Here is a 13883-nt window from a genome sequence, read left to right as displayed (position 1 = left end):
GGAAGACCTATACTGATAGTATTGTTGCTCGATATAATTTCCCCCAACCTCGCCTGCTGCCTCCTGTCCGTTAAAAAGCTGCACACCCATTGGCAAACAGGAGCAGGCACATTAAGATGAAGTAATTTAGAAAACAATTTAGATGGGACAATGGTATTAAAAGATGAGCTAAAGTCCACAAACAAAACTCGCAGGGAATCCAGATGTTGCAGGATGTAGTGCAATGCCATGTTGACCGTATCATCTACTGACCTATTAGCTCGATAAGAAAATTGCAAAGGATCCAGCAAAGTATTTGTGCTTTTATATTGTAAACCTGTAATCTTCGAATGAAAGAAAGCCTCAAAATTCAATAATTTAATTAATTAATTAATTAATAATAGCAGCAGCAGCAATGCACAGCCCTGAGGTCTCTTACCTGAGATCCTTTTAACTAGAGATGCCGAGGATGAATCTGTCGCTTTTCTGCCATTAAACTGTGGCCTTTCTCCACAGTGCTTGGAGGAAAAAGTGGAAATAAAGAGGCAAGTTTCCCACATCCCTTCTCTTTTTTTCTCTTCTTATCCAGTGGTGGCTTTATCGTCTTAGGGACTGTCTCGTTGTTGGGCAGTTGCCTGAAGTGATAAGGAATCAATTATCCATGATAACTGATTTTGCCAAACATTTACGTTACCAAACAGGGAGGGAGGAAATCCTTTGGGAGTGATTTTTAATTTTTCTTTAATCATTTCACCGGCATGCGATTAATACAACATGTGAACTTGTGCCAAGACAATATCACCAAGGGAGCTTAGTCTCAAATTATTATTAATTTGAAACTTAATGCTAACCGCTAAACATTTGCACTTAAAAGGAAGAGAAAGGGAAGGGGGGGGGAGAAAGAGAGAAACCACAAGGTGCTTAGACCTCCATTTCACATTACTTCTGAAATGTGTTAAATTGAAAAGGGGTGTGCATTTCATTTTTCAGAGTCATTTTTCACTTCTGAGATCCTTTTTTTTTTTTTTGAAAAATGAAACTCCAAGTTTCTATTAAATGCTTCTGAAGTAGCAGCCAACTTTCCATTCTGCTCAGTGCATGGAAGAAGTTCCAAGGAATTCCCCTCATCTGCTTTGTATTTAGCTTTTGACGGGTGGGTTTCTCTAGGGTGGGGGCAGGTTTTGGTGTGGAGCCAGGGACCTTCCTTGTAAAGGAGACCTGTAACCTGCCAGATGTCTGGGAGAAAGAGGTAACTCTGGAAAGTTCTGCTCGGAAATTAGGTTGGGAGTGAGAGCATCAGGGTCAAGGCCTTCCATAATCTGAAGAAATTTAGAAGCTCTCCCTGGGGCTTGGAAACAGGGTGGGCATTTAAAAGTAATAATAATACTGGCCTTCAGGAAAGAGACAAAAATGTACAGAAATATGCACATTAGAGCAAAGTGCCTAAAATGCACATGTTACTGGAGAAATGCATCTATCAGGCTACATTAGATTCAAAAATGTGTACAGTACATTAAGAGAAATTTGCACTAAAGTGCTGGCAAGTTTTTATGTGCACATTTAAAAAAATAATAATGACAACAACCACAAACTGATTCAGAAATGTGGAGGACCAAACTTAATGAGAAATGGAGAGAAACAGAAGCTGAAAGATTTGTCTATCCCTAGGAAGGACCTATGGTCAAAGCTCTTCTCCCCTTTCCCTCATGAGAACCTAAAACGTTGAGTTTCTGGGATAAGGATTCTGGATTGCCAATCTAGCAATGGTGAGCGGGTCTCGTCCTGGTCTGGATGAGCCCGGGCTGCTGCCTGAGCACCCATTGGTGGTTTCCCAGCACCTCCGAAGGAGAAACAGCATAAAAAAAACACACCTGGTGAAATAATATTCCATTAGAGCCTTATCTCCTATATCAGTTTCAACCCTCCGCTTTCTAACTTACAAACAGACGGCTGAAACCTTTCTAGCGCTGAGTTGGCACAGCTTGAAAGCAGAATAAGTTAGCAGTGATCACGAGAGGAGGACAGAGCATCTTGATCTCTGTGGGGCAGGCAGTGGCGTGAGGCCTTTGTGTGTGTGTGTGTGTGTGTGTGTGTGTGTGTGTGTGTGTGTGGCCTGGAGCGGCTACTACAATGGGCTGGAATGCCTCAGACTCCATGTTGCTTAGCAACCACCACCAGAGGAGGCCTTCAAGTTAACAAACCCTTTGTGAGCATCATAGCCTATTCCTTCCACAATCTATGGGAAAGATGCTACCTCAAGTTGCATACCCTCCAACGTTTCTCCAATGAAAATAGGGGTGTCCTATATAAATAATAATAATAATAATAATAATAATAATAATAATAATAATAATAATAATAATACCTTACCCATCTGACTAGGGTGCCCCAGCCGCTGTGGGTGGCTCCCAACATATATAAAAACATTATGAGGGTGTACCCCAAGCAGACTTCAGCTTGTTCAAGGTCACGGAGATTTCTGGGGAATGGGAATTCTGTACAGCACATAGGAAAATTGCTCAGGGGGAGCTTTCCAGAACCACAGGAGATTTGCCCGACACTGTTGACATATCCATTCTTTGCCTGGATTTAAGCCCTTTCACTAAAACATTTATTTTTTTGATAATAATTTTTATTAGCTTTCAATTGCAATAATCCAATAATAGCCTCATTATAACAATGCCAAATTATAATACAATTACTAATACCAATCATTCAGATGCCAAGTTATGTAATTTAGGTGCCCCCTCCACCCCGCGTGCAAGAATTGATGGTTTGATGATTTACTTTATTTCTGTGTTCCAAAATCTTATTAATTTCAATTACACTCCAGTCAAAATAACAATCCCTTATACAACAACCGCAATATTATCACTAAAACATTTAAATACATACCCTCCAACATTTCTCCAATGAAAATAGGGACATCCTAAGGAAAAGGGGGACATTATGGAATCAAATCAGAAACTGGGATGGCTTCTGTAATTTTCTGTCCCTGTGAACTTCGGAGGGTCTGGAGAAGGATGTTCTTCAGCAGAGAAAGCCACCTTGCCCATATGGTGTTTCTGGATCGGCCTCCTGGCTAAGCTCTGATCCTGTTTCCAACCCACAACCCAACCCGCTACAGGTCCTGAGCTGTGTGAACCCTGATAATGTGAACAGCCCCGAGATCCCCGTGAAGATCCTGAACTGCGACACCATCACGCAAGTGAAGGAGAAGATCCTGGACGCCATCTTCAAGAACGTGCCGTGCTCCCACCGGCCGAAAGCCGCCGACATGGATCTAGGTGCGTGAGTCTCTTGTTTGGGTCGACTGAGCAAGGCGTCCGGCAAGCCTACCAGTCAATTCACACAACCATTGGAAGATATATTAGCATGTGGGAAACTCCCTCAAGGGTTAGCTCTCAGCTTCTCTGGCCTCCATCATGTCATCTGTCATGGTGGTGGGTGGGTGGGGGGCTCAGTTTTCAGCATGCTGCTATGGAGGGGGAGTACAGTATTTTTTTTTAGGGGTTCAGAACAGAGGCTCGCACCAAGTTCCCAATTGGTCAGACTTTATTTAATAATGCATTACAGGACAGAGTCGAAAGAGTATTCAATAACCTTTCATGAGGAGACTATGTGGGGAAAATACATCAATTTGGCTGTTTCATCCTCTGGCCAGTGCCCTTCTTTCTGCCACCTCATTGCTTCACCATCTCTTCAGTCATCCACAGTCCTGGAAAACACTTACTCAACCCATTTTTTTTTTAAAAAAAAATTGTTTACTGCACATGCAGAACCCTCCTTGTACCTGGTACCTGGAGTTGTTTTTTACTCTAACGGCGCTGTGGGTTAAACCACTGAGCCTAGGGCTTGCTGATCAGAAGGTCAGCGGTTCGAATCCCTGTGACGGGGTGAGCTCCCGTTGCTTGGTCCCAGCTCCTGCCAACCTAGCAGTTTGGAAGCACGTCAAAGTGCAAGTAGATAAATAGGTACCGCTCTGGCGGGAAGGTACGGTAAACGGCGTTTCCGTGTGCTGCTCTGGTACGCCAGAAGCGGCTTTGTCATGCTGGCCACATGACCTGGAAGCTGTATGCCGGCTCCCGTGGCCAATAATGCGAGATGAGCGCGCAACCCCAGAGTCGGTCACGACTGGACCTAATGGTCAGGGGTCCCTTTACCTTTACCCATAGTTAGGCTTCCCTTAAACTGGTTCTTACAAGTTTTGTGGTCAGCACAGACTATTGTATACATGACACAGGCCTCACTGATAATGTTTCTTTTAAGACTTTTACCAAGTGACACTTCTTAAACATGGCTATAGATGTACATGACTGAATTATCTCACATACTAATGACAGGGTGGGGAAAATTCTCAGGCTCGCTGTGATTCAGTCCCCCAAACCTCTGGTGTAGGTTTTGATGAGGGGAAATGCAATGGAGAGAATGAAGAACAGCAACATTAGATACAATCCATAGTGTGTGTGTGTGTGTGTGTGTGTGTGTGTGTGTGTGTGTGTTCACAATCTAATAGGCACAAAATATAAAGAAAAAAGGAATTCGTAGAGTAGAGGAAAGCAGGCCTTGGGTCAGTTGCTCCTTCACTGAGGGATTGATGAGGCCAGGTGGGTCTTCCCCCTTAATTGATTGATTGATTGCATGATTGATTTACTTATATGCCACTTGCCCCTTTTTCACATTTCCAAAGTGGCAAACATTCAAAACGTCAACATACAGAGCAGTGGAAATGCACATATACAAAAGACAAAACATGTCGGTAAAATAAAAAAAATGACAAAAAACAATCAAATTGGGCCAACACGTATTTTAAACAAAATAAAGAATCTAGGCTTAAGTACATGAATATGTAGCAAAACAAGAGTTAACCAGCAATAGCATTTCTGGTACTTGTCTTGCTGCGCCCCAAGGAGCTTGACTTAAATACAGTTCAGAGGGGAGGGGTAGATGACATACTGCTGGCCTACAGGCTAGATGAGATACAGCTGACTCCCATATCCTTACTCCTGAGGAGGCTGACAGCAGCGAAAAGGAAATGTTGGCGAGGGCAATGGTGGTAAGTCTCTTCTCCAGCCGCCTGGAAGTTAGCCAACTGCTGCTGCAGGTCTTACTGCACTAACCTGCTTGCCATGACCACCTTCCTGGGAGGCAGGAACTTCAGCCTCCCAATGCCCTGGTCACCTGGCAGAGGACGGCAAGTAGTTCCCCCTGGTCTTGCAGTCCTAGGGCGTTTGAGTGCGTATGTTTTGATTGGACTCAAAATTGCAGTTGGGTTTGCAACTTCAGATGGCTGAAGTCATGCAAATGCCTGCCAAGATCAACACCAGGAAGAAAGAAAAATCTCAAGCACAAATCAGCAGAAATGTGTCTGGAGTGAGTCTGGAAAAGGAGTGAGGGGCTGGGCAAGGTTGAGCAAGAGGTCAGCCAGGAGCTGGTTAGTGGAGAGAGGAAAGATTTAGAGCTGGGCATTCAAGTTTTTGATAACAGACTTCTTCATTGGTGCCACCTTCTTGGTGTGTGTTACTGATTGAATGAGGCAGTATGGTGTAGTGGTTTGAGTGTCAGACTAGAAGCACGGAGACCAGGGTTCAAATCCCCACATGAAACTCACTTGGTGACCTTCTGTCAGTCCCTCACTCTCAACCTAGCCTACCTCACAAGGTTGTTGTGGGAATTAAAGGAGGACGAGGAGAACTATGTATGCTTCCTTGAGGTGCTTCTGGGAAATGTGAGGTATAAATATGATGAACAATAATACTAAATATTGATTAATTGATTGATCTGAGGTCAAGGCACCCAAGGCGTTCACAGTTAGGGTTGCCAGACTCAACAGAGGACAGGACTTCTGCGCCTTTAATTGCCCTGCTCTCTTTTGAGTCTGGAAACCTTAAAGAGAAACCAGCAGACCCTTTGCTTGGAAATTAAACAAAGGGTCTGCTGGTTTCTCTTTAAGGTTTCCAGACTCAAAAGAGAGCAGGGCAATTAAAGGCACAGAAGTCCTGTCCTCTATTGAGTCTGGCAACCCTATTCACAGTTAAAACACTAAAACAAATATATTGGATTAAATGAAGACTGGCAGAGTCCTGTCATGCCAACTGGGAGCTCAGCTCCCTGGACTGGGCTCCCTCGCTTCTGGCTTCCCTCAGGGCATGCTGGTCTTTAGCAGCACACAGAAAAGGTGTGGAAGGACAACCCCAATATCTCTCTCCATCTCTCTCTGTTAATCAAAAGTCTGTGAGCTTCTGCACCAAAAGAACTAGATCGAATGAAAGCATTTTGACTTTTCCCACCTAGGACTATGGTAGGAAGGGTGAAGGAACTAAATTCAGGTTACAGGTAGGTAGCCGTGTTGGTCTGGATCGAAGTAAAATAAAAAAATTCCTTCAGTAGCACCTTAAAGACCAACTAAGTTTTTATTTTGGTATGAGCTTTCGTGTGAAGTGTGCATGCACACGAAAGCTCATACCAAAATAAAAACTTAGTTGGTCTTTAAGGTGCTACTGAAGGAATTTTTTTATGGAACTAAATTCAGTTTGCATATAAAGGGGAATCTGCCAAATCTGCCCCTTCCAAAACAATATGTGAACTGAAAGACAGCCATCCTACAAAATTCATACTTTCCCAAATTTTGCAATGCAGTTCTCCAGCCAGGTAACATATATACTAAAGTCATACAGTGCAATAAAGCATGTATAAAATGCATATATCAATGAAGATAGCATTATACTGAGCTCTGTAAAAATGTGTATACAGTCATACCTCGGGTTACAAACACTGCGGGTTGCGCGTTTTCGGGTTGCAGACCGCGCCGAATCCGGAAGTACAGGAATGGGTTACTTCTGGGTTTCAGCACTCGCTCATGCGCAGAAACACAAAATGACGTCATGCGCATGTGCAGAAGCACCGAATCGTGTCACACGCGTGCGCAGGTGCGGCGCTTCAGGCTGCAAACGCTGTGGGTTCGCAACCCAAGGTATGACTGTATAAGCCAAAACTGCATGTAAGATTGAAGGAATTCACACTAAAATGCTGATGAATTTTGTGTATATACAGACACACAAATCACAGATTGCTGCAGAAATGTGGAGAACTTAATTGAAGATTGTGAAAGTTAGAAAATGAGAGACTTGAAACTGCTCCACGTCCTTCCAAAGTTGTCCGTCTTCCCGCTTTACTTTCATTCATCGTAGACACCTTTTGCAGTTGAATTTCTGCAGCGGGTTGCAAAATGGACAGCAAAAGCCGAGCATTGGTTTTTGCAAATGCATTTTAATTATGCAATAAGGGAATTGCTAGGATCAAATCAAATTGGCAGCAGTTTTCACATTTCTCTATGAGAAGCATAAACTGATTCTGTGGCAGATGTCCCCATGCCCCTTTTAAAAATTGTGAAGTTGGGCTTTGGAGCTTTCCGAGCTCAATGCCTCCTGAACCCAGATATGTGTTGAATTTTGTTGTGGTCGCTCAGAGAGGGAAGCAGCATTTTGCACATGCTTAGAGCTGGGGTGGGAAGCCACATTCAGCCCAGCATCCAGGTCACACTATCCATGCCACTGGTGGGCGGGGTCAGAAGCAAACATGGGAGGAGCAATTAAGATAATTTTTGCCTTTGTGTAGTAGGCTAGTTTCAACATTCACTCATACACAACCCCTCTATCCTCCATCCAGGCAGGCAAAAACACAAGGCAGGAGGGTGGAAAGGAGGGCCAACAGGAGTATGGCTTAGGGAGAGTCCTGAGGGCCAGATAGAAAGGTCTGGAGGGCCACATTCACCCCTAGGCCTGAGGGTCCTCACCCCAGCTCAGAGGCACTCTATTTTTTTCTTGCAACAGAAGCCCTGGATCAGAGGAAGCCTTGGGCAGACTCACATTTGCAAACTGAGAGCCAGCAAGCCTGACCACAGCCACCCTCCTTCCTTCTCTCTCGTGGTATCCCCCTTGTCTCCTGGTGGGGAAGGTCACCTGTGATTCTCTCTCTCCACAGAGTGGAGGCAAGCGAGCGGAGCCAGGATGATCCTTCAAGACGAAGACCTCACGACAAAGATCGAGAACGACTGGAAAAGGCTCAATACCCTCGCTCACTATCAGGTAATCTGGAATTTTTGCTGTTCTTGTCCCTTGAATTCCAGGGACCAGCTTGGCTTCATAACAAAAACAATTAAAGCAAAGCAGCATTCACCCTCTCCTAGGATCTGCCCATGTGATGCCCACCTGGTGAAAACTCTAGCTCACATGGTCCTCAATTGTAAAATGTATGATGATCTCTGCCAACAATTCCTAGACCAGGCATCCCCAAACTGCGGCCCTCCAGATGTTTTGGCCTACAAATCCCATGATCCCTAGCTAGCAGGATCAGTGGTCAGGGATGATGGGAATTGTAGTCCAAAACATCTGGAGGGCCGAAGTTTGGGGGATGCCTGTCCTAGACCAATATGGAAACCAGAGACAGAGGTTATACGCTTCCTTTTACAGGGGAGAGATCAGGAGCTCGCCAGACAGTAGCTAAATTCCTCTATTTGATCTTTTGCCGCTGAAGTACATTAGAGGACCCTGCCCTTGTTGGAGACCCACAGAGGTGAAATAGATTGTTGGCCTCTCTTCCCTTTTGCAAGTGACTGAGAGCCAGTGTGGTGTAGTGGTTAAGAGCGGTAGACTTGTAATCTGGGGAACCGGGTTCGCATCTCCGCTCCTCCACATGCAGCTGCTGGGTGACCTTGGGCTAGTCACACTTCTCTGAAGTCTCTCAGCCTCACTCACCTCACAGAGTGTTTGTTGTGGGAGAGGAAGGGAAAGGAGAATGTTAGCTGCTTTGAGACTCCTTTGGGTAGTGATAAAGCGGGATATCAAATCCAAACTCTTCTTCTACTACTACTACTACTGATGATATGCCGACGAGATCGTACTGGCGTATTTACTTTGAATGTTTGTAAGTGATGCCAATAAAGGTTTTGATACTGGATTAGCCCTCTCCCTGATGTTTACTAGTTTACTAGATGCAGGGAGGGAGTTTATTCTCTGAACTTTATGAAAGAACTGGGTCAGAGGAATGACAAGTCATTCCATTCTCAGCCATCAAGTGGGTGCCTCTCCCTGTCTTCCTTCCATCACCTGGTGACATCCAATCAGAAATAACCAGCTTGGGAGAGAAAACCGTTCCCCCAACTCCTTTCTTTATTCCAGCACGCACGCCCAACATTGCCTTCGCTCCCCCTGTGATGGCATCGGATGAAATGTCAGGCCACAGATTAGAAACAGATTGGAAGCGGAGATGAGATAATGAGGAGGACAGCAGTTAATTCCATTCAGGCAGGGGAAGGAGATTGATGCTTTCGGTCCTGAAGGGAAATGCCACAACTCCCCAGAGGACCCTGCATGCTAACTAACAGGGCAAGGTGGGGAGGGGAGCTAGGTTCCGAGGATACTGTGCCTTCGTTCCCAACAATGGCAGATGGAGGCAAGTCGCCTATTCGGAACTGGTGCAATGCTTTTCTGTGGCTTTTTGATACTCTCATGGGCTGCAAGAAGATCAAACCTATCCATTCTGAAGGAAATCAGCCCTGAGTGCTCACTGGAAGGACAGATCCTGAAGCTGAGGCTCCAATCCTTTGGGCACCTCATGAGAAGAGAAGACTCCCTGGAAAAGACCCTGATGTTGGGAAAGATTGAGGGCACAAGGAGAAGGGGACGACAGAGGACGAGATGGCTGGACAGTGTTCTTGAAGCTACGAACATGAGTTTGACCAAACTGCGGGAGGCAGTGGAAGACAGGAGTGCCTGGTGTGCTCTGGTCCATGGGGTAACGAAGAGTCGGACATGACCAAACGACTAAACAACAACAGTCTCCTCTACAGAAGCTGAGAGGGAGATCTATGGGTAGAAGAGGAGGCCCAAGGGTGGAAATGGAGGTCCATTTCTTCTTCTCCCATGATGGAAAGATCCTCTGATGTTTCTCTGGAAGTTCTCCACTGACAGTGGGCTTGAAAGTTAGCCATGCTGCAGCAAGGGAGGGCTAGATAGCGTGGTACCCACCAACTGTTGTTGCCTTACAGAACCCAGCGTCCTCAAGCATTGGCTGTGGTAAGAGCTGTTCAACAGTGGAACAGACTACCTCAGAGGTGGCGGGCAGAGATTTTAAAACAGAGGTCGGATGGCCATCCTTCAGGGATTAGTTAGCTGTGATTCCTGCATTGGATGGGGTTGGACTAAATGACCCTTGGGGTCCTTTTCAACCTTACAATCCTGTGATTCTGATATTTCCTGAATGACTGGCTCATACCTCAGGGAAAGCCTTCTTAAACAAAAATGCTTCCAATAGACGCCTAAACATCACGATGCAGGGTGCTGTTTGCAATTGAGTAGCACCTTCAAGGGGGAAAAGGCCGCCGGAGAGGGCGTCATCCAGATCAGAAGCACATCCTTGCCTGCTTCCCTCACCATCAAATGGCTAGTTTAACCACACTTTTCAAACAACAACAACACACATTTCTTGTAACAAGCAGTGCGGACAAACGTCTGTGTCTAGAGCTGCCTCAGGATCGCACAGGATTCTTCCAGAAACATTTCCTTAGTTCGATCAGGAGGCTGGAGTGGAAGATCTGTTAGATCTACTCAGCTCCAGCCTTCCAACATTACAACTGAGAACTTGAAGGGATTGAATCGCACAAGGCAGGCCAACCTGAAAACCGCAAGAGGCGTTTTAGCAAAAGGCTATTAGGGTGCAGATCTTATACCACCAATTGGATAGTCACCAATGTTCAGTGGGACCCTCCTTCGTTCATGCAAGGAAGACTAACTTGCAGGTGTTTAAAGCCACCTTTCTGGGCTCCATGAAGAGTAGGCTAATTAGCATCTCAGAGATGCTTTGAAGATGAAGGCACTCTGTGTTAAGTGCTAATTATTGTTATTGCTGGTAGAAGAGCTGGCGGCTCTTCCCCAGGTCCCCCCCCCTCTCCCTTTCTTCTCGGAATTACACATTCTTCAAAGATGTTCCCAGCGCAGCTCAATACTCTGTATTGTTCCACCTGCTTTTTGAAGAGAGGCTCTGAGAGGGCATCAATCAGGAGCTGGAAGGCCTCCCATCTTTTGGAGAGCTTTCCACTCTTCCGGGCTTCAGGTGGCCTCTTGTGGCCCACAGTCCCAGAGACCTCCAGACGTAAATCCTTCCTCAGAAGTGCAGAGTAACTCTGGGGCCTGTTCAAGACTTCATTCTTCACCATGCTAACCTCTGACCTCCTGTCGGCTGAGTCACTGCTGCATACCAGGAGGTTGACGTGGTGCAAAAATGCTGGCAAAAATTGGCTCTGCTGGTGTGTTTGCACCATGCTGACCTCACTGCCATTTCCCCTTCTCCCTCCCGATAAAAGCTGGCTATATGTCTGTGTTGTGTGGCCTGTGGCAGAGATAGGGAACTTCCCTAGGAACATAGGGAGCTGCCTTATACAGAGGTAGACTATTGGTCCATCTAGCTCAGTACTGTCTACACTGCCACTACACTGGCAGTGACTCTCCAGGGTTTCGGATCGGGATCTTTCCCAGAACTACCTGGAGATGGCAGGAATCGAACCCGGGGCCTTCTGCATGCAAAGCAGATGCTCTAAGCAGTGAGCCACATCCCTGCCCAGGAGATGCAGAACTGAATTGTGCAGAAGCTTTCTGAAGGCCCTGAAATCTATCAAGATAGCTCAGTTGGTAGACCAGGAGAATCTTAATCTCTCTCTCTCCCCCCCTTTATTAAGTTCTGTTTTGCATACACCCATATACATTTTCCACCCTTAATTCGAACTACACCTAGGAATAAACAGTTACATAAGAAAAGAAAGAAATTACATAGCCACTAAATATCTTTCCCACCACCTGTTCCCCATACTTATTATATTTAATTACCACACCTTAAACATTATCATCTTTTGGGTTGGCTTCCGGTCCACCACCTCAATTTGAGTCAATTTTTCCTTAACTGCCTTCTTTAAGGAGAATCTTAATCTAAGGGTCATGGGTTCAAGCCCCACATTGGGAAATATATCCCTTCCTTGCATGGGGTAGGACAAGATGACCCACAGGGTCCCTTCCACCTCCACAACTCTTGCTTCCATGATTATGAGTTACCAGAGCAGGTTGATGTCACCACCGCATCTGTTACCCTTGCCATCACTCAATAAATGTTGCAGCCCGTGGCCTCTATATTTGTGATATTTCCATGCAACCCTGCGGGTCCCACACCACATGAAACTAACTCCTGCTGCCCCCCCCCACTAGCATCCAGAACCAAGCCAGAACCTGTTTTGTGGTTAAACATTCCCTGGCTATTACCAGAGGTGGTTTGGATCCACTGCTTTTCATCCTGGGGACTCCTCTGCCACCAGACTGCCTTGCTTACTAAGTGTCAGGCTTCTGGGAATGTGACTTTAGCCCCCCGCCGGCAGGCTGCCAGTAATGGAAATGCTAGAAGCTTTTACCGAGGTATTTTATTCAATAGTCACAGAGAGAGACACAAGATGCCGTCTCTAGGATAATGGCGTTGCTCCTAGTAATCTCCTCCCCCCCACCTTTTACACCAGTGTGGTGTGGTTAAGAGCGGTGGACTCGTAATCTGGTGAACTGGGTTCGCTTCCCCGCTCCTCCACATGCAGCTGCTGGGTGAGGTCATACTTCTTTGAAGTCTCTCAGCCTCACTCACCTCACAGAGTGTTTGTTGTGGGAGAGGAAGGGAAAGGAGATTGTTAACTGCTTTGAGACTCCTTAGGGTAGTGATAAAGCGGGATATCAAATCCAAACTCTTCTTCCTCCTCTTCTGTTGCCTGTAGCGCCACCTCTTATACAGTGGCTGTGTAAGGCCCTTTGTCTATTTGCTTTCTGTTCTCCCACTTTCACTGCCCTCCTGGTCCTAGGAAAAGGGAATGTCTGGAATGCTTTCCAATAATAATGTGTCAGCCAGCTGTTTTGGCTCTGCTGCTCTTCTTCCATTCCATTCTACCTCTTCTTCCATTATCTCCCAGCTTTGTCCTTCTTCTGTCTCAAAGCCATGACCTTCTGCAAACCACCGTTGTAAATCTGTCCTGTCCTCCTCCTCCTCCTCCTCCTCCTCCTCCTCCTCCTCCCGGGAAGGTTCAGGAGGAGTGGAGGGGGCTGGTCTCCACCATTCTTCTTCAGTCCAGTCCATGACACTGGGGCTCTTTCCCTCTCTTTAGGTGCCCGATGGATCCGTGGTGGCTCTGGTGTCCAAGCAGGTGACAGCCTACAATGCTGTCAACAATTCCACCGTCTCCAGGACCTCTGCTAGCAAATATGGTAAGAGCCTGGGCACCCTGGTGACAATTGGGGTGGAGAGGGAAGGGAGTCCAGGCGAGGGTGTACGGCTCGCATCCTGGTTTTCCTCGTGATATGCCCCAAAACTCCAAAACAACTATCTCTGCACAACCTCAAATTGCCAGTGTGTGGTTGAATTTCGCCCAAAAACAGTGGCAGTCTGGAATTGTCCTGCACTTAACCTCACTGAAGTTGGTGGGATTCACCTGTGGGTTGCACTGAGCTTTCATGCCATTATTTGGAGAGGGCGAGATATTTGTGGAAAGAAGAAGGAAGATTTCACACCCCTTTACCATACATGCTTTTTCCAAGTATCTGTTTTGCACTCCTAGAATCATAGAATCATAGAGTTGGAAGAGACCACAAGGGCCATCCAGTCCAACCCCCTGCCAAGCAGGAAACACCATCAAAGCATTCCTGACAGATGGCTGTCAAGCCTCTGCTTAAAGACCTCCAAAGAAGGAGACTCCACCACACTCCTTGGCAGCAAATTCCACTGCCGAACAGCTCTTACTGTCATGAAGTTCTTCCTAATGTTTAGGTGGAATCTTCTTTCTTGAAGTTTGAATCCATTGCTCCGTGTCCGCTTCTCTGGAGCAG

The 13883-nt window shown here is 46.1% G+C and overlaps 1 protein-coding gene across 1 annotated transcript in view; it reads left to right on the top strand.

Annotated features, from left to right (window-relative positions):
* The window catches only part of PLXNA4 (plexin A4), a 584028-nt gene that overhangs the window by 530167 nt on the left and 39978 nt on the right, over positions 1-13883 (top strand). The window contains exons 25-27 of the mRNA XM_060279222.1: positions 3107-3266; positions 7963-8066; positions 13166-13265. Of these exons, the coding sequence (XP_060135205.1) occupies positions 3107-3266; positions 7963-8066; positions 13166-13265 (364 nt within the window). The remainder of the gene's footprint in view (positions 1-3106; positions 3267-7962; positions 8067-13165; positions 13266-13883) is intronic.

This window comes from Zootoca vivipara, chromosome 10, assembly GCF_963506605.1.
Source record: "Zootoca vivipara chromosome 10, rZooViv1.1, whole genome shotgun sequence".
Taxonomy (NCBI): Eukaryota; Metazoa; Chordata; class Lepidosauria; order Squamata; family Lacertidae; genus Zootoca; species Zootoca vivipara.
The sequence above is the reverse complement of the archived record's forward strand: the minus strand, read 5'-3'. Positions and strand labels throughout refer to the sequence as shown.